Source organism: Antennarius striatus, chromosome 19, assembly GCF_040054535.1.
Source record: "Antennarius striatus isolate MH-2024 chromosome 19, ASM4005453v1, whole genome shotgun sequence".
In the NCBI taxonomy this organism is placed as follows: domain Eukaryota; kingdom Metazoa; phylum Chordata; class Actinopteri; order Lophiiformes; family Antennariidae; genus Antennarius; species Antennarius striatus.
This window is the reverse complement of record NC_090794.1, coordinates 2,731,002-2,755,451: the sequence shown is the minus strand read 5'-3', so window position 1 is coordinate 2,755,451 and position 24,450 is coordinate 2,731,002. Positions and strand designations below refer to the sequence as shown.

Genomic DNA, 24,450 nt, shown 5'->3' with positions numbered 1-24,450 from the left:
TTCCAGGAATGTCTCCTCTTTGCTAATGAGGGGTATTGACAGGATTACCGTAATCTGTTACCCCGACAAGCCCGTTCATTAGTCGGTGGGTCTGTTTGTCAGCTGCCATGTGCTCCGTTGAATCGATGCCCTTCTACAAGCACTGACCTGGAAAAAGCTGGGAAATCTTTGCCTGTTCCAATATCAATAGACGGCGTAATTGGGAACGGCGTATTCAGACTAAGCCCCCCTCCACCAGCAGAGACTCGTGTTAGGATTGTTCTAAAATTCCCCCCTCATTAAAGCCGAACCTGAAGCTTCTGAATATTGACAGTAGTAGCTGTGACTTGATTGTCTTTGTCTTCACGCTCAGAACTTCTGAGCATAAGATCTGTGGTGCAGGACTAGATGTTCCATCCCTTAGTAGATTAATACTTACAATGAATCCAAGATTTTTCGGCTGGTCGCAGGAAGTCTTCATCAGTCTCGACATTAAATTTTAAGCCATGCCTGACTTGGGGTTTTCTTGGCACCAAAGAAGGCCATCTGTTCTGCCTGGAGTGAAATGTATTGAATCCACTATGAGGTCAGGCTTACGCCATAACCAGACAGGATTGGGCTAGAACATTCCAAAATTGGAGTTGTTCACTGGACCATGAATGATCTTTTGGTTGCCACAATTAGAGCCAAGAGAAGAACATATCCATGCAGGCCATTGATGGAACCAGAAGCATGGCGTGCTTCCTCCCCCAAAGAGGCAGAGCTATGCAAGGTAGGTCATCACCGAAATCTTGGGCTTCCTCTAGCACTCCCTACTCGACGTGTAACCGTGATCAAGTCTGGCTTGAAGAGCTGATAGGTTCTCCGTCTTGCCAGTCGAGCCCAAGCGGACCCAGCAGTGGCAGCTCCGGGGGCAGCCGGAGCAGCAGCGAGTGCACCGGAAGCCTGAACAGCTGGAGTTCGGGAGTTACCCGCCTCCTGCACAGCTCCATCAAGCAGCAAAGCCAGGAGGCCTTCAGGACTCGTCTGAGAGGGGGGATAAGCTGGGGTAACCAAGGAGGAGGTCTTCCTAGAGGGCTTCACGGAGGAGGAGGGGATCAGGACTTGATTTATGCAAGGCCAAGGCCAAGGCGAGGTGGGTTGTGTCAAGGGAGGAGCTCTGCGTTGACCCACAACGATACTCAGAGTGGGAAGTTACAGTGGGGGCAGAAGGAAGAAGTCAACGCCAAGCAGAAGTTCTCCAAGTTCCTGGACGAGGTGGTATCTAATGTGCTCGACCAAAGCAGCCTGAAGGCTTTTGGGAAACCGGTTTGCCGATCCAGCTCCACCACAACCCAGCCTGAAGACAACGTTGGAGAGTGGAGTCTGCTCCACCCAACGGCCCAAGAACAAGACTTCCTCCTCCTGCAGCAGAAGACAACCAGAGAAGACCAGCCTCTCCCCGACCCAGAGCAGAAAACCTACCTGGAGACCGACATCGACTCGGTGAGGCGGGACGAGGAGCGGTTGGACCCGGAGATAAACGTGGACACGCTGTCACAGCTGGAAAGAAACAAAACCGACTTGATTCCGCCTCCGCCATCGTTCCGTCAAGGTTTCAAGATGAAGAGTCCCTTTCCGGAGTTTCATTGCTACTTACCCAGATGCCCCTACAGATCTGCCTCTCCACCCGAGGGCATCAACATGGTGAGTAATGAAAGTCATCCCATTTTTTAAATTTTAATGCCAGGCCTCGGAACATATGTTACAATTGAGCCTCTCAGATTTTGCCTGAATAAATCAAGTCTTCGGATTTCTTGCTCTGGCTGTCGGAGCGTAGGGAGGAATATCTTTTAACTCTTCACCACAATTGGAAAATGACGGTTTCGTTCGGAACTGAAGCAATTTTGTGGATCTGGACTGGACTGTAAGGCGCACCGTTACCAAATGGCCTATAAATCTGTTTTCAGATATAAGGTGCACTGGATTATAAGGCGCACTGCCGGTTATTGAGAAAATTAAAGGCCTTTAGGTGCGGCTTATAGTGCGGAAAATACAAACCAGGGAGAAAAATGTTACAGTTAGTAATTTATGGAAGTGATAAATGGGCCTCATTTAAACGTTCAGACAGCAGGGATGGAACATGTTTTCACCTACTGTTGGAGCAGAACTTGTGATTTTCATGCAGCGAACGCCCACACATATTTTAACTCCCAATTCGCCTTAGGGCTATTTAAAAAAAAAAGAAAAGAAAAAAAACACACACATTTATATATAAAATGAACACTTTTTACGCTTCTCCTTCAAGCCTCGTCTGATTCCTTTTGTCCTGGCGTGAAAAGGAAATTATTCTCGTTGTGTGAGTGTGCGAGAGGAGCTCCCACTCATCTGATCCATATTCTTGATGATGATGATGATGATGGTGGTGGTGGTGATGATGACAGGTGTGCTTCACGCTCATGAGCATCCCATCCATCAGCAGCAGGCTCCTCCGCGCAATCTCATCCGAACAACGCGGATGAGATCGATCCATTCCTGACGCGCCTCGTTTACCCAGACTTGAGCCTCGGCTCCTCTTAAATAGCCTCGAACGCGCAGAAACCTGCGCGAACAACGCGCCTCCTTCAGAAATAGCAACCAGTGGTTTCACCCGCAGAAAGACAAACCCAGAAGGCTCAGTTAGCAATTACTGCATCAGAAGTCTGCGTATTTGCAGCCTCAGCGTGACATTTATCTTAGTTGTGAATAATAATACATCTGGCGCCGCTCTTCTCATCTCAAAAATGCGCTGGTTTGGTTTCAAATGTGTATTTATTTGGCTCCAACTCCCGTGTTTCTCTCCGCGTAAAAGCATCCAAGGATCACACTGCTCTCTGTTTCTTCCCCCCTCCCCACCAAAAAAAAACAACAACCCAAAAACGCGTATTTGACAGATCTGCAGCACCGCTGTCATTCAATAATAAAGTAGAAGATCACATTGACTTAATTTATCGTCTGATTAAAATTCAGCCTTTGCCGTCACCTTAGCAACTGCTTGAGAAGACGTGGGTGGGTGGTGGTGTGGGGGCTGAGAGGCAGGCCTGCGTGCAGCGCCTGGTGGTGTTCATCTCGGTACAGCGTGTGAGTGTCCGCGTCCGTCTCCACTAAAAGTTTCCTCCAAAGAGTCCTGGCACTTTTTTTTTTTTTTTTAAATCTTCCATCGTGTGCACGTTCCTCAATAGAGCACAGGGCCTTCTGTTGCCCCCCCCCCCCCCCACACACACAAAAAACGTGTTTCCATTTCTATGCAGCACAAGTATGGTTGTTGTTTCCTAACGACACGAGTGGACGTGCGTAAAATCCGTCTCCAAAACTACCGACGCGCGTCAGGAGCGCGGATACCGAAATGAGTGAGGATGAGAACACGTGTGTGTGTGTGTGTGTGTGGGGGGGGGGGGGTATTTTCAGGTTGATGCATAATTCATCCCCTTTCTGTAAAAGGGCCAGCAGCAGCAGACACGTAGAACACGTCTCCACGCACAACCCGAGACTTCAAATGCGAGATTCAACAGATTGAACCACCTGTTCTCCCCACCACCACCACCACCACCGCCCCCATCCCCTCACCTCACCCCCCCCCCACTTCGCTCCATACTTTCCCCATCTCTTTCCCCTCCCCTTTGCGCGTCTCTCTCCCTCTTTGCTTCCTTCCTCTCTCTCTTTTTCCGATTCAGCACCTCCACGCGGATATTGAGTTGCTGCCAGCATCCCTCATGGAGGGGCTCGTATCTGCAGTCTGGCTGCAACGGAGGTTTCCGCTCTCCCTCCCTCCCTCCCTCCCTCCCTCATCCTCTTCCTCCCTCCCTAACTCCCTTCCCTCTCTTTCTCACTCTCTCCTCTCACTCTCTCCCGGCATGATGTGATTTTATTTCTCTCCTCTCACCTCCGGTAAGCGCAGATTCAGGCTGCAGTCTGATGAGCGTCAGGCTCGCTTATATACAAGATATGGAACGGATTGGGGGGGGGGGGGGCAGAAGAGGGGGGTGGGAGAGGAAACATAAACAAAACAGAGGGAAGGAGAGAGTGCGCCTGCTGAATATGTATGCTTCATTCCTTTTTCTTTTTTCTTTTGTTCGAGGCTCTCCGCCTGGCAGCTCCGGGGGGCCACTGATGGGTCCCCCCCCCTCCTCCCCCCTCCCTCAACTAACGCGCTGTCATTTCCTTTAGGTGCCCGATGAGGAGATGAACGGCATCGACACCATCAGGTAAGATTCTCCCTCCTTCTTTCATCACCTCTCTCTCTCTCTTTGCACACATCTTTCCGGGCTCCATCATCACGCCCCCGCGCTCTCCCTGTCTTCTTCCTTTCAGCTCCTTTCCCTCCCACTCTTCTTCCTCTCCGTCTTTCCACTCTCGCACACAGACTCCTCTTCTTCCTCTTCTTCTTCTTCTTCTTCTTCTTCTTCTTCTCCTCCTCCTCCGTCTTCCCTCCCGGCTGTTGCTGCCGCTGGAGTGCCGTGGAGGCGGTGGTGCTGATGCTGATGATGCTGATGCTGGTGGGGTGATGATGTGCATGTGCTGAGGTTTCACTGAGCTTTAAAGGGGGTGAGGAGGTGGAGTGAGGGGGTCGGGGAGAGGAGAGGGGGGGGGGGGGGGGAGACGCTGGGTAAGCCGATCCAGATAGCGCAGAGAGAAGGCGGCGGCGGGGGGGGGGGGGGGGGTTCTCTCTCCTCTTCTCCCGGAGAAGGATTTTAATCTCTCCACGTCCAGGATGAAGCTCTGCGTGAGCGGAAGGTACATTTGCATCTTTGATTTTGTGCGTGCGTGTGTGTGCGTGTGTGTGTGTGTGTGTGTGTGTGTGTGTGTGTGTGTGTTTTGCATGTGTGTGCGTGATCTCATCTGTATGTGACGTGGCTGTGTTCGGAATGTTTTGCTTCTCTGATAGTTTGGAAGTGACGGTGCTCCGTCTGCAGTGACCGTTCGTGCGCACTGATCCACCGCAGGACGTGGAAACGGTTTGGAATCAGTCTGGAGTCACGGTAGTAAAAAAAAATAAAAGAAAAAGAAAGAAAAAAGAAATGTCCATTCATGACTTATAGAGCGATCTGAGACTTGTCACTTGTCGGAATGCACCGATTCCTTTCCTCATAGGTGATCAGAAGTTATCGATAGCGGCTCTGATTGGTTGGTTTGATGGATTTAAAAAGGCCTGACAGTGATGGAGTGATGCGTTCAGGTGTCAACAGATTTAAATATGAACTCACCCACTTTTTCTGATTAAAGGTGCGTTGTATGGATATTAAAGAGCCCCCCCCCCCCTCCAAACCCTTCCTTTCTACCTCACTGGTAATTGATACTATTACTAATGAACCATTATTAATCCGGCACAGATGGGAATGGATCAGCTTTGTGTTCGATTACCTATGGTATTATTATGATTTCAGGCAGATTACAGTTTAGAAGCCGTTTAACCAGCCAATGAGGGGTAATTAATCTGAGGGGGGTTGGAGGGGGGGAGGGGGGGGGTTCCTCTAATATCTGATATCAATTGTTCTCTTTTGCTTGTCACGGCTTTAATTGAAATAGAAGCTGAAATCAAGATAAGGGGTGTGTGTGTGTGTGTGTGTGTGTGTGTGTGTGTGTGTGTGTGTGTGTGTGTGTGTGTGTGTGTGTGTGTGTGTGTGTGTGTGTGTGTGTGTGTGTGTGTGTGTAGGTGTGTGTGTGTGTGTGTGTGTGTTACATAGGAAATGAGGTTACCTGTGCCAAACTGAAGCAGATGTGATGGGGTTAACTAGACACACCTGAGGATCCCGGCCCACCCCCACTTCACCAACACCTCCTCGGAGGCCGCTTCCACTAGAAGTGATGAAATGTCCTGTAATAACCCCCCCACCCACCCCGCCGCGGAGCTCCTGTGGTGGAGACAGATATAAATTATACATGGAGACACAGCAGAGCGGAGGTTCAGACCCCAAACAGGCCCTTAGTGTTGGATATTTCAGGAAAGCCTCTCCACAAGTGTTTCATGTGGGAGTGAGGAACCTAAAAAAGGTTCTAGAGTGGAAAGCATGCAAAAGTTTGACCAAAGATTTAAATTCAGGGTCTGTATTCTGTGTTTTTCTCTTAAATTTTCCAGCAGGAAAAGTCAGATTAAAGGTCAAACTGGAGGATGAAGCACTTTGTCAAATGACATCCTGACAGTTTGAAGAGTCACAAAGTGTGATTTATTATAAGACCGGACATGTCAGGCTGTAGAAGGTGCCTGAAAAGCATTTTAATTTTATATAATTTAAAGTCAGTCAGGTTTTTTATGTGAAAATTTGTCTGCGTGGTCAAAATATTAAAGAATATTGTATATTATGTGTAATATTTTAGTCTATTTTTGTCTGTCGGCTCTTGTACGTAGATTTTATTTGAGGGTTTGATGGATTTTTTGCTGTTTTTTAGGGTTTAATTCAAACACATCTGAACATGTTACTTATTTCTTACAGATTTTAGGTAAATCTTTTAAAACCAGTCTTTCCGCTGCAGAATCCTGAATCAGCAGATAAAATGTGGATAAAACAACCTCTCATTATAATTAATTTAATCAATGTTCTCCATGTTTTTAATCATATTGAACAATATTAGTTTGTAGATGCACAATTCAAATTAATTTCAGATTTTTTTAGTTACTATGTTTAGTTACTAAGTTCTATTTTTAGTTAGCTTAGCATAAATAGTAACCTCTACTCATGCTAAACTAAGCTACCCATAGGTAGCATCGCAGTGAATTAATATTATTTGCTGTTTATTAAAATGACCCAAAGTGACAGAACTCTAAATTTACTTCAACTCAATCCGACCATTTTTCCTACGCAGCTGTTTGTCTCATATTAACTCTGCAAAAAGAACAAGAATATCACCATTAATATGATAAATAAAGCCCTCAGATGTTGCCTGGCTCCACATTAATCAGGCCTATTGTAGATGAAGTGTAGACATAGCAGGTATTTGTGGGGAGACAGGCTGGTGTGAAGAGGCCAGAGGTTGGTTTGATCTGTTTAAATGGAGCCCAGTGTTGGGTTCAATCCTCTGTAGTGGAACTAGTCTTCGCCTCTCTCCCCCACTGAGCCTCTATGTCTCTCCCCCCTCTTTCTCTCTCTCTCTCTCTGGTGAAGCGCTGACAGCTCCTCCGGGGGTCATTAAGTGTGTCTTATTATCTCAACCCCATTACTTCTCCTCCCCTTTGTCCTCTCCAGCAGCGGTGGTCAGATCGTACCGGTTAGATTTATTCCTAGTGATGATGAGGCGCTCTGCCTCGTACTGTAAATGTCTGAAGGGCTTCGCTGCGTATTACTGCAGCCATAACTCAACTATTTTACAGTTGGGCTAAAAATCTAATATTTAAGTCATAATCTGTGGGTTTGCATTCAGGCTACTTCCACACGTGGCGCTAAAATAAATTTAGATGTGTTGCGAGGTGTAATAGACGTTAGCTTTGCGTCTGGAACACTGTGTTCTCATCCCGGCTGCTCCTGATTCACCAGGAATCTGAATGCATTTATTCTGGTTCCAACTTCACAAAGTTCCAGCTGTAATTCCACCACAGATTTTCACCTGTGCATCTTAACAAAACCGGTTAAATAGCTCCAACAAATTACAACAAGTCTTATTCCAAACAGGTTTTCCCGCCATTAGCAAAGTTGCTAACCGGAATTCCACATCTATAAACAAAACAGTAGCTAAGTTAACATGCAAATAGATTGTACTGCGGTTATTAACACGATGCATTCCTTCCTTTTATCAGATTATCTTTTGTTTCTTACATCCTTGTCTTGAACACCTGACCTCCCGTTTCCCGCCTCACGTGCAAACGTTTCAGCTCCCCGTGATTCCTGAAACGGCTCCAAGTGTGCGCTCACGTTTTTAAGTGCTCATGCATGTTAACGGGATTGAGCCCATGGCATTGATATCTCACTCTTGCCAAGCACCCAAAGTTGGGAACCTTGCCACTCCACTAATGGAACGATGCAGCGCTAGACTGCCTTCAATATTTTCCCAGTTGGTATTTCTTCTTTTCGTAAAAGCTTCCATTCACGCGTCCTCAAGTTGAGGCTTTTTCTGCCGCCTCTTGAGAGTTATAGATAGGTTGGTAAGTACATCCCAGCCTTCTTCTATATGTGATATATACATAAATATATGTTTGAGGACACGCAGATGCATTGAAACACAGAACACACAGCAGAACGCTGCAGATTTGCAGAGGTGGTGTTTTTGTTGTGTCTAATCATTACCTGTCCATTCCAGCTCCACTTGTAAACAATATGTTAGTGCTGGTGGGCGGTGTGATGTGTGTGTGTGTGTGTGTGTGTGTGTGTGTGTGTGTGTGTGTGTGTGTGTGTGTGTGTATGTGTGCCATTGTGTGAATTCATGTACTGGTAAGCATATTTGTCTGCTCTATTTTTAATTAGCTGATCCCCCTGAAAGCTGCTCGCGTTCCTCCGACCCGTCGCCTTCAGGCTGTGGCCTTGTTTATAAAGCCAAATTCCACATTTAGGAATCAGATTTGCAGAAAAAAAAAAAAAGGTCTTATGAAGGTTGCAGTAAATGCATTCCTTAATTCATAGTAATTTATTATCATCAATGCTGCCGTTAAATATTCTTAAGTTACTAGAAACACTCAACGCTGGGGTTATTCTAAATTGCTATTCTTAATATTAACAGTAAAATAAAATGCACTGCTTCCAATACTGTGAATGTCATAAAAATATTTAATATTATGTTAAATTTAACCTTTAATAAGCTGTAAAATCCATTTACAGGAATTAAAGTGTAGAACAGAAAAGAAGCAGGGACACCTCGACTTGACTGTAAAATTCAGCACATGCTACGATTACAATAATCTGCTGTGAAGTAGGTTAACAGCTGCATGATGGGAACTCTCCTGGCACTTCTTTACTGTTAATTTAAATAAAAATCTGTTCAATGTAGGTTAACTCTCAGAAGGATTCACTGGCTCCAGTTTTTATTGTCTTTCTTGACACTGCTTTTTTTGTTGTTGATTTTTTTTGTTGGGAAAAATACTGTCTTCATCTGTTTCGTGTGTGTTTGTATGTGTGTGTGTGTGTGTGTGTGTGTGTGTGTGTGAGAGAGAGAGAGTTCTCTGATGGCTTTAGGGATATCTTACCGTTTCTTGAAGCTTGCATTTACTTCAACATGTATAATTTATCGCGAGCGCTTTTAGCAAGACGGCGATTTTGCCACCTTTTTGAAGCCAGAACCCATTTTTACCCTCATCCTGCTAAAGCTAAGCTAACCGGCCGCTGCACGTGTCTCCATATTTTAAACGACAAAAATGTCGAACTCATTCCTGCACACAGTTTCTGATACAAACGTTCTTTGTGTTGATTTTCCAACACAACGGAGCACATTTATTTGTTTTGTGGGTGCTCATCTAACCTCCATCACCTCTTCCCCGCTCGTTGCTTAAAAAATCCTCTCAGGATGGTGATTACACACACTCCCCCTATGCCAAGTGCCATCAGCGGCGCATGAAATCCGTGGAGCGGGTCATTATCCCCTGCTGCTGCTAATGATGTTGGTAGTCGGTGTGGAACTACTTACGTGTGTGTCTGCTGCTGAGTTAATCAACGCCGGGGCAGAGATATAAAACCCACGTATACGCTCGCAGAACACTGCTGCAATTTAAAATGCGATGTTTTTTTTTGTTTTTTTTTCCCCCCTCTCTATGAGGGTTGAGTCATACTTTGCATGTCAACCCCCCCGTTTCTGAAGCTCAGGTCTGGGCCTGTGATGAGGACACTTCCTGAAAGCCGATGTATCTGCATGGTAGACACACTATCAGGAAGGCAGGAAGAGAAATCGACAGAGCGGAGGGAAAAGGAGAGGAGGAATTCTGATTTTCTGTGGAGACTTCACACCCACTCCTTTTTCTTTTGCCCTCTAATTTGTTTTTTTTTTGTCTATAGATGTCAGATACTCTACTATTCCTCCCAAACACTTCCTGCATTTACTATCTTACTAGTTCCCCCAGTTTTGTTTTGTTTTTCAATCCTCCTCGTCCCTCCCTTCCTTACTTCCTTTCTTCTTCTTTTCAATGGTCTGAATTCCTCTCAAATGTCAGCGTGGCACGAGTGGGTGGCAGGCAGGCAGCAGCATCCAAAACCAGCCCCATCTTTGTTTGTTTTTTTGGGGTTTTTTTTTTTTTGCTGCAGTGTGAGGATCGACTAAAAAAAAGGAAGGCGAAGCACAGGGAGAGGATGAGAGACGGCGGACACCTGAAGTGGCGTGAGATGCGTCGCTCACAGCCGTCCTGTTTTGACTTTCGTGTTAGAGATTGTTGAGAAGGCGATTGAATGCTGCAGTGTGCACACACACACACACACACACACACACACACACACACACACACACACACACACACACACATATATAAGAGGTGCACGCACATGCACAAGCATCATACCTGCACACACAGACGTGCAAATCCGAAGTGGTGACTCAGAGGGGAGCAGCTGACAGCGGTGAGCTGTCACCATCTGGAGGAGTCCGTGTCTCCCCACCACCTCCTCCTCCTCCTCTTCCTCAGTCAGCCACATAAATCACCTCCCAGCAACTGGGTGTCACAGAAGCAACATGTTTCCTTCTGTAATCTCCTTTTTTTTTTTTTTTAACAGAATCTACACAAGCAACACCTTAGATGTGATGCTTCCCCTCATCCACACCCAGCTGTCGCCACATGTTCGGCGTCCTTCCTCACTTCCTGTCTGATTGCAACAGACCAGGAGGAGGGTTTGAGACACGAGGGAATGAAAGGACGCTGGAAACATTCAGAAAAGACGTCGGCCTTGTTACAATCCCTCCGTGCGGGCGGGGGGGTGCACGCGTCGGGTCGTGTCTTTTGTGTTTTGACACACAAGGAGATGAAGCTTTTTCGGTGCAGACAGTCTCAGATGGGTGTTTTGGTTTTTTTTAAACTGATGAATCTGATGTCTGCTTGTCACAAAGGCCTTTCATCAACCACCAATAGTATCAAGCAGGTTTTAAAAGGCCTGAAAATACATTTTCTCAGTGAGGGATGGGATTCTACATGAAAGAATCACTTCCTGCTAAATTTAGACCGCTTTTAGTCGTTTCGCATGAAAGTCTTTTTGTTTTTCTTGCCCCCCCCCCCGAGGTCTCTTTGCTGGTTTTCAGCGTCCGAGGCTCAGACTGAGAATGCTGACGTCTTTCTCGCATCAGAAACACAGAAATCTATACATGGTGGGAATTATCGGGTTCTTTAATACTGGACTGCAGTCGCTATCGGATCACAAACCCAGTCGGTGTTAGAAAACGTATGTTGGTGCTTTTTTTCCACACTTTGATTGCTGGATTCCCTTAATTCATCCCATTTTCCCCCAAGAAGAAGTGTGTGAAGCGTCATCCATTCATGGCGTCTGATGGCGGTGCAGTGGGATTGTGGGACGGTTTGTGGAGTCTGGTTTTTTGTCTGTAGGTATGAAGGTCTGCTCGTGTCAGACGAGTGATTAACCAATGACCTCTGCCCTCATCTCCCCCCATAATTTAACACGGGTCGCCCCCGACAACCGCAGGAAGGATAAGTGTTTATTGATTATAGATGGAAATATCACAAAAAAGCACAAGCTGTACTTTTGCGATAGATTTACCCTGGTGTGATTGTTGAACTTTGCTGCAGGACATTTTGGGGACCAAAAAACTTGACATTTACCGCTGACGTCTGAGATGAGTTCATTTACGATTTCCGCTGCGTCTTTGCGGGAAGCAACGCGGCGTGACGCTGCGAGGAAAGTCGATGTCAAACAAAACCAAAAAAAAAAAAAAAATCCACTGAAATTAGCATTAAAGCCACATCAAGAGGAGGACTTTAACCTTTTAAGAACTACGAACCTTCAAATTGGTCTGTTTTTCTGAATTTGGGTCTCCTTCGGCATTTCTGTTGTAATTAAGATGACTGTCATTGCAAAATATGTCGCCTTTACCTTCATAAACCATCCCTGGTTGTGCTACAGGTGCTAATAGTTGCCAACTTTTGTGTTTCCTTTGTCTGGCAGGATCAACAGGTAGAGCGTTACTAACTCTACAGGTCAGCTTTAGCTGAAACTAACACACTCGACGGCTCCCCTGGTCAACCACTATAAACACATGAGAGGGAAGGAACACAGACAAACCATGAAAAAGATATACATTGGCAAAACTGCCTTAAAAGTCCCCCGAAATGGCGGCAAACACCCCAAAAAAAGGTAAGACTAAAAACAATCAGACGCCATCTTGCCATCCATCCTAGTTTTTTTTACATGTTTGTCCGTTCATCCACCCACGAGGTGTCTCTTCTTACCACCCAGAGGTGCTAAATGAACCCCATCCTGCCCCCCCACCACCACCAACACCACTACCAGGGGCGCAGAAGTCACGCGGCCTCGTCATTTCATCTCACCGGAATGAAAGCTCTCATTATGTCTGACTCAGCTCCCGTTCGCCCCAGAGGTCACTAATGGGGGGTTTTTTCATCCCTGGAGCTACTTCACGTAAACTCATCCTATAGCAAACAAGCCATACCTGTATTCTCCTGCAAATGCCTGGCTTTCAGAGCCAAACAAGAGGTGGGGAGGTGTGGGGGGGCTGACGGGTATTGCTGCACTGAAGTGCCAACCAGTCAGCTGAGACATTCATCGAATCGCTCTGTAGGCGGGTACTATTTTACCTCTGACTTTGCAGTAGTTGCTGCAGCGTTCCATGTGAATCACTGCAATCATTTAAAAGAAAAATAATCCTAATGGAGGGTGAAATAATCAGGCCTGATTTGATTTGTCGCAATAAGTAGAACTACAGCACCACATCCAGTGTTTTATGTATATACAGTAAATGAGTATGAAATTATTTTTTTTGTGTAAAAAAATTACTTACAGGATAGACCTTACCCAAGATAACATGCATAAAAAGACATGCAATAAATATATTATGTTAATTTTTCAATAGTCCACAGAAAAAAACAAAAAAATAAAGTTCAATCAGGAAATAAAATTAATGTTTGTTATTAATTTTATTTACAGAGAAAATCAACAAATTATTGCTAATTTTCTGGCTTTGCTACAGCTGTTATCTTCTGAAAATGTTGATCAGGATCAGACTAAAAGTGGGTGTGAACATTAAGCACAGAGTTGACATTTGTCCAATCACATTACACCAAAAAGATATGAAGCCAATGACAAGTCGCTGCCCCTAAAAGTGGGCGGGTTCAAGGGCGCAGCCTGAGGCGCACCTGTTCCTAAACAGTTTGGGTCACGACCATCAAGGAAAACAACCGGAAACGACGTGAAGGGTTTTTTTTAAAGGACGCTGACAAACTGTCTGAGATGTTTCCCAAGAAAACGGTTATTATTTTTATGATTATTTCATATTTATTTATCCAGTGTTAGCAGAAAAAAAAAAATCTAATTCAGTTTGCATTAAGAGCCCTTTATCTCATGTAGTCCAAAACCAGATAAGTTGGAAACTAAGTTAGAAAATTTCCATTTTCGTCCACATCCCATGTTTTGACTCTTCATTAGGAGTAAGTACAAACGATGTAACCTAAAAATGACGAAAGTGCTGCAAAGTTGGCGACTTTGTTTTTATTTCAGACATTGTGTCTGCATGGTGACGAAACTGCCAGTTTTAAAAGTCTTACAAACTCAATTAACGCGTCATTTTAAAAGTTGCGCATGACGCGCACCACTGCAGCGAGAACGCGCTTTGAAAAGTAACATGCGGTTCAATACTGAAAGCAGACTTAACATTTCTAGATGTCTTTCAGAAATGTTTAGGAAGCTGTCCACCTTTGGGTTAAATAATCGACAGAGGCTGCGTCCCATTTTTCTAATGGCTGCCTGAGAATCAATTCATCCATGGCTTATTTGTACCACTTTTTGCAGCTAATAGGCATATCCAGAGGAAAAGATTTGTAAGACATGAAATAGAGTCAAATTTAGACCAAATTATAGAGTAATGGCTCAAGCACCACCACCCCCCCCCCCACACACACACACACCCTCCCCTCCCGCGTCTATGATCTTGTGGAAAGAGAGCAAGTGAATAGAGTGACGCGGCCACATCTCCATCTCTTCTATCTGTTATTGGGCCGCGGATGGAGCCATTACCCTCCTTCCTCCATCTGTCCGTCAATGCGGGTTCCATTAGGCGTCCGGATCCATCACGGCAGCAGACATTTCCTCTTTTCCCTCTCATACTTGCCCTTTTATTAGATTGAAGTCCAGGTAATGCGCATAGTCTGATAATAGCCGTTATTGTGCCGCCTCGCTGAATTACGCACGGAGAAGGGGTATCGCTGTTGCGTAAATCTGAGCCTTCACAGTCTATTCAAATGATATATTAGAGTTCATTGGCTCTCATTTCATCACACATTACTTTTTTTTTTTTTTTCAGCAGGACCAATCTCACTGATGATTGGGTTTCTGTGATGCAAGAGCTTTAATGTCGAGGAAGATCCAATGATGTAAAGAAAACCAAAACAAAAAAAACCCCCAGCTCCTCATCCCTTCCTTGGATTCTTAATTAGAAATCTGTGTTTCGACTGCCATGTTTTCTTCATACAAAGCACTTTCTCTCAACTTTCCTGCTTTTATCACCCTTTCATGATACTCTCATCACTGTTGCATGGCCGTTCTGGGGTGCATTAAAAAGAGATGCAAACCCTTATAAGTCCATTGAGATGCTCGCAGAACCAAGTTAAGCTCGTTTGTTGTATCATAAGCCCTGAGCACAATCATTTGTGTGTGTGTGTGTGTGTGTGTTTGTGTGTGTGTGTGTGTGTGTGTGTGTGTGTGTGTGTGTGTGTGCTGTGTGCAGCTCATTGCTGGAGCAGAAGGAGGACTTGAGGAAGAGGCTCTCCTACACAACACACAAGCTGGAGCTGCTGCAGAGCGAGTTCGATTCCACGCGTCAGTACCTGGAGACGGAGCTGAGGCGGGCGCAGGAGGAGCTGGACAAGTTCACCGATAAACTGCGCAGGTGGGGCCGGAAACAAGTCCGCGCACCCTTCCATCAATAACCCCATTTAGAAGTCTTCAGGTGTCGCCACGGCGAATCAGTTGCCTCCATCTAACCCTGTCTTCTGCATCCTCTTCTCTCACACCGACTACCTCTTTGGTCTTCCTCTAGGCCTCCTGCCTGGCAGTTCAAAACTCAGCGTCCTTCTACCAATATATTCATTATCTCTCTAATGGAGGTGTCCAAAAAATCTTACATTTCTCAGATTACGTTAAAGATTTCCCCAAATCAGAGTTGAAAAATTCCCCCCACATGCATTCAAAGCCTGTCGTCTGCACGACCCAAAAGCTTGTCTTACAGATTTGGGTGCGTTTTGCTGCTACCGATGTAACCCCGAAGCCTGAAAGCGTGAAGCAGAGACGCGGTGCAGAGGTCTGCTAAGCCCGCATGTTTCATTCCTTCACGCCTACGTGTCTTCTTCGTTTTTCACGCTGGCAAAGTCCTCAGAACCCACCGAACCGCCGACTCAAGCCACATCACTTCAGGCGATTTAACGGATTTCTTCATCTCCCTCTGGAGTCATGAGGATTTTTTTTTTTTTTTTACACACAACATTTTGCAGCAGTTTACAATACCTGAAAACACACTGATTTGTAACTTCGGTGGAGTTGGTAAAAGTGTCGTCATTAGAAAGAAATGTAAAAAAAACCCTGACTCGTTCTACCAAATAATGGCCCCACCAGCGTTAGACTATCAGTTATGGTTGTTCTGAGATTGTTAGTGAGGATGCAGTGAATTGTTTTACTTCTGTGGAATTAGGTTTAAACACGCTAGTTAGTCTATAATTCACTGGAAACACACGTGGCCCTCTCTCAGTGAAGTGAAACCAGATTTCAAAATAAAAGCACAGATTCTGGAACAAAATAAAATCACGTGTCACCAGTGTCAGCAACAAAATAACGACAACACACTTTCCTTAAAATAAAAAATAAATAGTAAATACATGATCGCAACAATAACAGAAGTTATTATCTTTAACAAAATGCTCTCCGTGTCATTTTTATTTAGAGTACTAAAGCAGTGAGAAAAGAAGAGGCTTACATTGCAGCAAATGCGCTTTTCTTAAGAAAAGAGCAAGAATCTCATAATTTTCAGACCTAAATGTTCTTAATATCCATTAATACTCAGGTTTCATTCTAAACTAAGTCAAAATTAAACAGTCTTGAGAAGATTTTAGTCCAAAATCCCTTTTTCTATTCATGAAAGTTGTAAATGCATGAGTAGAACAAGTCAAACCTTTACCGACTGGAGGCCTAGTGATGACAGTCAAGTTTCACATTAGAATATTCAGTTTGAAGTTAAAATTAATGAATTCGGGTCACAAATTTTTAGTTCTAAATTCTTAGATTTCCACTTGGTGTGCAGCTCTGGACTCTCAAACTTCAGTGTTTACCCGTGGGTATGTGAAGTTAGCCGTCTTGTATTCTGGTCCAGTGAACAGCGGCTTTAAAGTCGAGGAGAGATGTAATGCACTCTGGAGGCTTTAGAAGACCTTTATAGCCCAAATAAAAAGAACACTATTGAATGCCTGACCTGACTTCTACAAGATTTAATGAAACACAAGACGCTACGATAAAGCGCCTCGGGTTATTTTAGGGGGCACCGGGGGCGAATGAGAAAATATTGATACACTTCATTTTACAATTTTCAGCTTTATGATGCCGTATCGATTCTCAAAAAAAAACACAATATTGATTTCTGAAATCTATTTAAAAGCAAAACAAACATATCTTTAACCTTATTGCACCTAATCAGTAGTCGTCCCACAACAGTTTGACCCCCATGATTTGATTCGATCGTCTCTGGAATGGAATCATATCACGTATTGAGGATAGTAATCAACTAAGTCAAACATAATGCATTAAAGTAAACATTATATAGATGTTATCGCTGCAGAAAACAGAAATCCTGACGATACCACGGCTGGACCATTTTATAATCTTATTCCCCCTTCCTCGCCTCGACTCTGGTCTCGGGTTTTATCCAATGAAACAGAAATTGTGTGTTGGGGATGACTTTAAAAAAAAGACCAGATTGCAGTCTTGTTGCTTGAATTAGAAGAAGACTAAATTAAATTAAGTCCACATAGTCAAAAAACTGGGAACACAAGGTTGTACTAGTTCTTCTTATTCTTCTAATTCAAATTCTAGTTAAAAAAAAAAAAAAAAAAAGGACCAGGAAAAGCGAGGTGGAGAGGAAAAATTGTGGTTTGGGATCTCCTGGAAGGGAATGACTGATTCAGGGGTTTTTAATCTGGAACTGTTGCCCTGTACAGCATCTGTCTGCCCCCCCATGGGTCACATATCACAGAATAAAACAGGCGACTGTCCTATCAGCTGCAGCCAGATGTGAAAGTAACTTAAACGTCCTGTAAAGTGAAACGACGGCACCGACTTCTGCACTGCTGAGTCTGCCGATGTGCTTATTTCCATTTCGGAGACGTCTCCAGTCGCTGTTATACACCGCCTGTGTACCGGCTATTATCTGCTAGTGAGCAATGTTCTTCATTCTGTCGTTTAGAATACAAAGCAGCTACTCGGCACTGCAGAGGATCAACCAAGATCTGGAGGAGAAGATCCACAGAGATGTGAGTGTTTAAGCCTCGTGTTCCTTGTATCCACTCATCTGAATTCCCACGGACAACTAGGAAAGAAAAAAAAGCCCAAGTCATCTGGGTCAGACGGGTCCTCACTGACGTTAATTACAGCTTCTTACGATGGGCTGTCCTCCTCCCAGCGGCAGACTGATAGTAAACCTTTTGTTCCTCGGGAGAACCCGCACCTCGCTTCATTTGTCACATGTTGCCTCCGCCGGTCGAAAAAGATCCAATTTACCAGCACTGTCTGAGAACACCGTGTGACAATCAAGCATCTCCGGCGTCGAATAGACGGTTTAATAATAACAGGCTCCGGATGACAAAACGTGGCGACGGCCTACGGCGACGAGATCGGAGGTTAATAAGGAGCAGAGGGTCACGGAGAAGAAGCTCCGTCGTTCAAAAAAATAAAGACAGACTTTTTTTTTTTTTAAATCGTCCTCGTCGGCTGTTAGCGAATCTCACACACTCCTTCCTCGAGACGAGAGAGCTGATGCTGAGTCAGCAGGGTCGTTTACCTGTTAACCCATTAAAGACAGTAACGGAATTCACCTGGGAGGGTGATATCTAAAATTTGTGGTTCACGTTTTTAGCGTGCCGTTTATAGAAACCTCTCTGTTTGAAAGCCAGCAGGCGATGAGTGAACAATCAATAGTCGATTGAATTGAAAACTATGCAAACCAGCCATAAAAATGTAAGAGATTTAAGCTTTCTCCACGTGTCTGTGCTCCAGTCTCAGCATCACGACGACGAGAAGCGAGCCCTGAGCAGGGAGATCATCGTCCTCAACAACCATCTGATGGAGGCGAAGCTCACCATCGAGAAGCTCCAGGAAGACAACGTAAGAGCCTCTCGAGTCGTCGTCTCCGGGGGACCTAAGTAGAATTATTTGCCTCGACGGGTAGAAACATTTTGTCCTCAGATTTATTTGTCAGCATCCCGTATCTATTTTAGAAAGTAACCTAGAACGGCTCTCAGACAGAGTGCATCATCTCCATCCAACGGACTGCCCTATTTAAAGGAAGTATTAACAATGAATGGCCCTTTTATCCGGCGCCACTCAGAATTGTAACAGCATCTTCTCCTCCCCACCTCCATCCAGGCAGTTTCATGGTAATCTTATGGGTAAATAATGAAAGAAAAAGGTAAAGAAAAAATATCATTCCCTTTAGCCAAGTCCGTTCCTCAGGTTTCTCATACATAAAAGCATGAAGAACAAAAAGGGGAAATGAGGGTGATATATTCTTTGCCTCCGTAGGACCTGTACAGGAAGGACTGTAACCTGGCCGCTCAGCTGCTGCAGTGCAACAAATCTCTGTACAGGACGGAGCTGTCTGAGGTGGGTTCAGCACGTCTGGAAACGAAGCTCAGGTTGAGTCTAGTCAGTCTAGACTAGATCTAGTCTAGTCAATCTAGTCTAGATTCAGTTGAAATGAGAGAATCTTATGATTCAAAGCACATCACATCTACTACTGAGAGCTCAAAACAGTGCTTTAACTACAGTGGTTTAACTACATTTATGTGCTCTGGGATGCCCCCCCCCCACCTCTGAGCCAAGTCAGGGGGCGGGGGGCATTGATCCATCTTCAAAGTGTTCACAAGCCTTTAAATCACTGGTGCTGGGTTGTGTTTTACTGGTCAGTATCAACGTGATCGGGTCTGTTCTGGTTGATTCAACTTGGGGAGGAATTCATGTAAATTTTCTCAAACTGGAACTAATTTTTCAGATTATTCTGGCAACACTTGAATGCACCAAAATGATTATTTTGGTGCAAAAAAACCAAGTGTGTCTGAAATGTTTCCTTCGCCGTCTGTGCAGCCTTTTTTGTTTTGTTTTTTTGTTTTTGTATTTGGCAGCATTTCCATCTGTGTTTTCTTGATGTTCTCTGTATTTTGTCATGTTTTTTCTCGCTTTTGCAGCTTTTATTTATTTAGCGCTGGAATCTAAGAATTTTTTTCTGCCCCGAATTTGTCCGATTTGCATTTGTTCCCTTCGGTCGCAGCGTGTTGGAGTTTCACAGCAGAATGCATTCAAATTTGTTTTTAATGCTTCAGAAAGGGCAAGGTGATCTTTTCGCCTTGAAGTTTGATGTAAATCTAGAATCATTATATTATAAGGCGATCTTTCAGTGTCGCCAGATAAAAAAAAGACAAGACTTGTGAAATATCTGTGTTTTGTGGAGCAGATGTGATTTAGTTCTGATATTCGGCTCGAGATGTAAGATGGGAAAGAAATGTTGCTGTCTCGACTGTTTCCGAAGGTCACTTTGTCCTTTTTGAGATGTAGGAGACTAAAAAACAAGACGTAGGTCACAGCGGGAGGGCTTTTTGGTTAAATAACGAAACAATAACCACCTTTCAGCTGTGAGTTTTCACTGTCAAACTGAACTCGGGGGTCGTAATTTCCACGATGCTTCACGCCAGAGATTAGGCGTGAATCGCCGTGGAAACGGCTTCACAAGAGGTGGCTGACCGTTGGAGATAGCTCCACTATGTGGCGAAACGTCCCGCCTGCTGCTTGTGAAAAGGAATGCATTGTGGGTATAGTGGCAGTGTTTTGACAGCCGCGTTGCGACGCATCGGCCCTGAGCGTTTTTGTGCCTCGTCCGTGTGCGTCGAGGGCAGATTTTAAAGCCTCCACAAGGATGAAAACACCTCGTGGTGTTGTTCCCAGGGTGGAAACATCAATGCCAACTGCACTCGGTTGCATAAGGTTCATAAAACATCCCATTTAGTTGCACCGCACACACACACTCCCTGACCGCAGGACCCGTTAAAGGGTGAAAAACTGTTCTGCGGGCATAGTGGCGGTCAGGGGTCACACATGTCCTCGCCGTGCCTCCGCCGATCCACTCGTCCCGTGGGTGGGAACTAAATCGAAAGCGTATTGACGAACGCCGCGGCGGCGTCAGTTCACTGGATCAACGGCGCCTTCGACTTGAAAAATAAGCAGCAGCGAACGAGGGGCAGGAAACGACTCGGCGCTAATTTCTACACGACACGCACAAAAAAAACAACAACCTCATTTTGACCTGGTTCAGAACCCCCGTGATAGAACGTCTATGCATGTTCTCGGGCTGTTTGCCTTTTCTCCTGCTACAACGTTATAATTAGCTTTCCTCTCATTGCCAATTAGGAACAACTGACTTAGTTCCTGGTGATGATGTGCCGGCTTAATGCTGGTTGCTATGGAGAGGCACAGATAGCGGATAGAGGCTCTATCTTTTATTGCTGTTCTATTTTTTTTCAGGCTGTTGTCACCAATCATGACGCTAAGATTGATGATTTTTTTTATTTTTTTTTAACGTTATAATTACACTAATCAGACCAGGTAAATACTCAGATGTATGTCCTCAGAAATCACCTCCTGCATTACGTCCCTGAGAGAGATGTTAAAGCGATGTCGTCCGCAAATAAACACATAAAAATTAATTACATAAATAAAGAATCCACTCATAGGTGACTAATGAGTATTATTTGTTTGTCTCAGAAGGAGGGGAAGGAAAAGTCGCAGGGAAGCATTTTTTTTAAAGAGCAGCACAACGGACGACGATGTGTTTCTGCTTTTATATACGACGACCGAATTACATTATGGGGTTGCGGTCGCTTTTAGTACACATTAGGGACTTGATATTATACAGTCTGAAGAAGGTATCAACCAAAACTTTATTAAACCATCACTCTGTGATGTCTGAAGGCAGACAGAGACTAAAGATCTTGTTGCGATGGTATAGCTAGCGCTACAAACCTCTCCTCGTCAGTATTAACTAGACTATATCTCCATATGTTGAGTCAACACTTATTTCCTTCCCTTCCCTTTTTCACTTTTAGCTACCTGCTGATTTGCAGGAGCGACTGAGCGACATGCACATGGAGGAGTCTGCTCTCTGTCACACCTACCCAGAGGTGCTGGAGAAACCGGAGGAGGCGTGCAGCAGCAGCCAGGCTTCCCGTTCCCCCAGCCCCCAAACCCAGGACCACACTTTCATCCTGGAGCGATTGGGTCCGGGAGAGCGGCTGGGACTCCGCGCCGCTTATAAATCCGACCTTTACAGCAGCGACACGGCCCTGTACTGCCCCGATGACCGGCACCGCGAGCGGAGGCCCAGCATGGACCTCCACGGCCAGAGGAAGCTGCTCTACGGGCCCCAGAACTCCACCGACAGCACCCCAGAGGAGGGCTCGGTGGGGCTGAGGGCCAGTTTCTCTCAGGAGCACTTTGGGAAGTTCCCCGCCACCCTGGGAGCGGGTTCCAGCTCCTACTCCAGCTTTAGCGCAGGGGGGTCCGAAGACAAAGGTAACGACCCGCCCAGCAGTGCGGCGTCCTCCCCGCGACACCATTCCCTCTACATGGAATGGAGGGACGCGGGAGACTACGAGAGGAAGAGCGACTCCTCCTGGGAGAGGGACAGTCCACGAGGCTTCGCCAACGCTCACCCCTTCCAGCAGACGGAACTGAGCCACCACCAGAACGGCAGCTCGCCCGTCTACAGCCGCACCATGTCCTCCTGCTTCAGCGAGCCTTACGAGCCCCTCCCTCCGTCCTCGTCGCCGAGCGTCGCCTACGGAGACAGTCGTCGAGGCAGCACTCTGGCCCCGGAGGAGGAGGAGCTGATTGGACGGTGGAGACAGCTCAGCGTGGAGGACCTGAGCGCCCACTCCTACCGCAGCCCGGGCCGGGCGTCCCCTTACAGCTTCTCGGAGCAGCACTTCTCCGTCCGGCCCGCCAAGATCCGACTCGGGCCGCTTTACAGCAGCTTCCAGGAGGGGGCAGACTACTACCACCAAGGGGAGGGCGTCATGGACTCGGCGTGGGTGGCCGCCAGCCCCGAATGCAGTCCGGGGCTGCGACAAGCTCACAGCCACGCCCACCTCTACCGAGCCGAGGACAGCCAGGGATCCGAGCACAGCCTCTACCACTCAGGGAGCTCCAAAGACAGGGAGGGCAACGTGGCGGCAGGGGGCCAGGGTACGGATTACGCCGACCCCAGCCCCAACAGCTCCACCGAGTCTCTGAACCAGAGAACCCTGGAGATGGCGGCGGAGCTGCAGCACTACCAAGTGGAGATGCACAGCCTGCCAGCAGAGGCCAGCCAGTCGCCTCCGCCGGTTCCACCCCCGCCTCCTCCGTACAACCAAAAATTTGGCTCCCTGGGTCTCTCCAGGAAGGACAGTCTGACCAAGGCCCAGCTTTACGGGACGCTTCTGAACTGACTTCCTCATCAGGTTTAACCTTCGGCAGGACGCGAGCCGCAAGGCGCCGCCGAGTCCAGGAACACCTGCGGCCGCTGGCGAGGTCAGGTGGAACCAAAAAGGTTTGACTAGAAGCCAGGAGCCAAATAATTCTGTGATTATTTTAAAGCTTTGATTGTACGAGAGGATAGTAACCGTTTACATTATAATTGTCCTGAAAGAGTCTTATTGAAGTATTAAACGAGTTGGATCAGTAGAAGAGCTCAAGCGGCCTGACTTTTTGTCAGATTGGCTATGTATTTAAATTACAAATGTATAAATATATACTTATAACTAAAAATTGAGTGATATATTTTGTAAGTAGCTGTTAGGCAAAAATAAATCCAAAAATGATCAGAAATATAAACGCAAATCTTGATAAACTTGGAACTTGTATATAAATGAAAGATTGTCAATCCTATATTCGAGAAGTATTTTGAGACTTGACGCCTATGTAACTGGTTTTAGTCATTATTTTTAATTGAGAAATGCTGGCCTTGTGAGGATTTAAATGTACAACAAAAACAAACGACTCATTAGACGAACGATACAAAAACATTTTGCTTTGCTTCTGTTGGTTAAACTGGGTGTTCTATTGTTATTGATGGAATGTTTTGACAGTCGGTATTATCTTATTTTTGCTCTTCTATATCCCACAGAGAGGTTCTCCTGACCCCATTCTACCTCAGATTTGGATGCCCACACCCCATTAAGCCACTGTAACCCTGTTTCTTTGACAGCAATGCATGTTTCTATATTTTGGTTGTTTTGTTCGCCTAATAAAGCACAAACTACACAACTGAGCTCCAAGCCTTGCTTTAATGTGGGGATCTGGAATGTAAATTACTGAAGCGTGTGATCGGTCGTTGGTTTAGGATAATTACATGCATGCAGATCAGCGGACTAGTGGGTGAACTGTGAGGAAGCTGCAAACTCTCGAAGCTGCAGCCAATTGGTGTGTCCCCCCCCACCATTGAGTCACGAGGAAGTCCCGCTTCATCACTGTCGTGAGTTTAAAAATAGGATTGTACATTTTTTGCCAAGATGCCACTCAGAAAAGTTCTTCTTCACACTCTAATATTGTTATTGAGGTTTTTATGCTGTCCTAATTTAAGACAAACTGGTGTTACATTGTGATGGGTTTTTTTCTGTCACTAATTGAATTAAACAAATAGTAAAAAGTTAATAAGGAATAAAATACTTGTTTGCTTTTTTGTATACAACAAAACCCCCACTGATACGAATTATTGCTGTACCTTGTTTTGCTACCTGCTGTCCAGGTGTGAGATTTAAAGCCTAAATCCGCCACTAGAGGGCGCCACAGATCCGCAGCGTCTCATTTGTATGTTGAACCATCACCGGCTGACACAGCAGAAAGCATTTACACCTTAAACACTGCTAAATACATCCAGGTACAATCAATGCACTGGAACACACTTTACAAAACTGCTCTGAGCATAGCCGAAGGGAATAATGTGGCCTCACAAATGGAGGACAAAGTGACTAGTCAGCGTAATTTTGTTTAACACGATGCAGGGATGGGTTCTCCAGGCGGCTGTGAATCTAGGTCAGGTCAGTGACAATAATGAAATACTGTACAGAGGAAAAGGTTC

General features: G+C 45.5%; 1 protein-coding gene across 3 annotated transcripts; it reads left to right on the top strand.

Annotated features, from left to right (window-relative positions):
* The first annotated feature begins 696 nt into the window (after positions 1-696).
* Positions 697-24,400, top strand: si:dkey-174m14.3 (uncharacterized protein LOC563117 homolog). Of its 3 annotated transcripts, none has more exons than XM_068342249.1 (8): positions 697-751; positions 856-1,665; positions 4,165-4,202; positions 14,809-14,970; positions 17,530-17,596; positions 18,339-18,446; positions 18,864-18,944; positions 21,437-24,400. In XM_068342249.1, the coding sequence occupies exons 1-8, from the start codon at positions 698-700 to the stop codon at positions 22,817-22,819; spliced, it is 2,703 nt and encodes a 900-aa protein (XP_068198350.1). In that variant the 5' UTR covers position 697; the 3' UTR covers positions 22,820-24,400. The 3 variants fall into 3 exon arrangements, with proteins under 3 accessions (XP_068198350.1, XP_068198351.1, XP_068198352.1); XM_068342250.1 differs by having other exon boundaries at positions 21,455-23,055; XM_068342251.1 differs by lacking the exons at positions 697-751; positions 856-1,665 and adding an exon at positions 3,848-3,885 and having other exon boundaries at positions 21,437-23,084.
* The last annotated feature ends 50 nt before the right edge of the window (positions 24,401-24,450 follow it).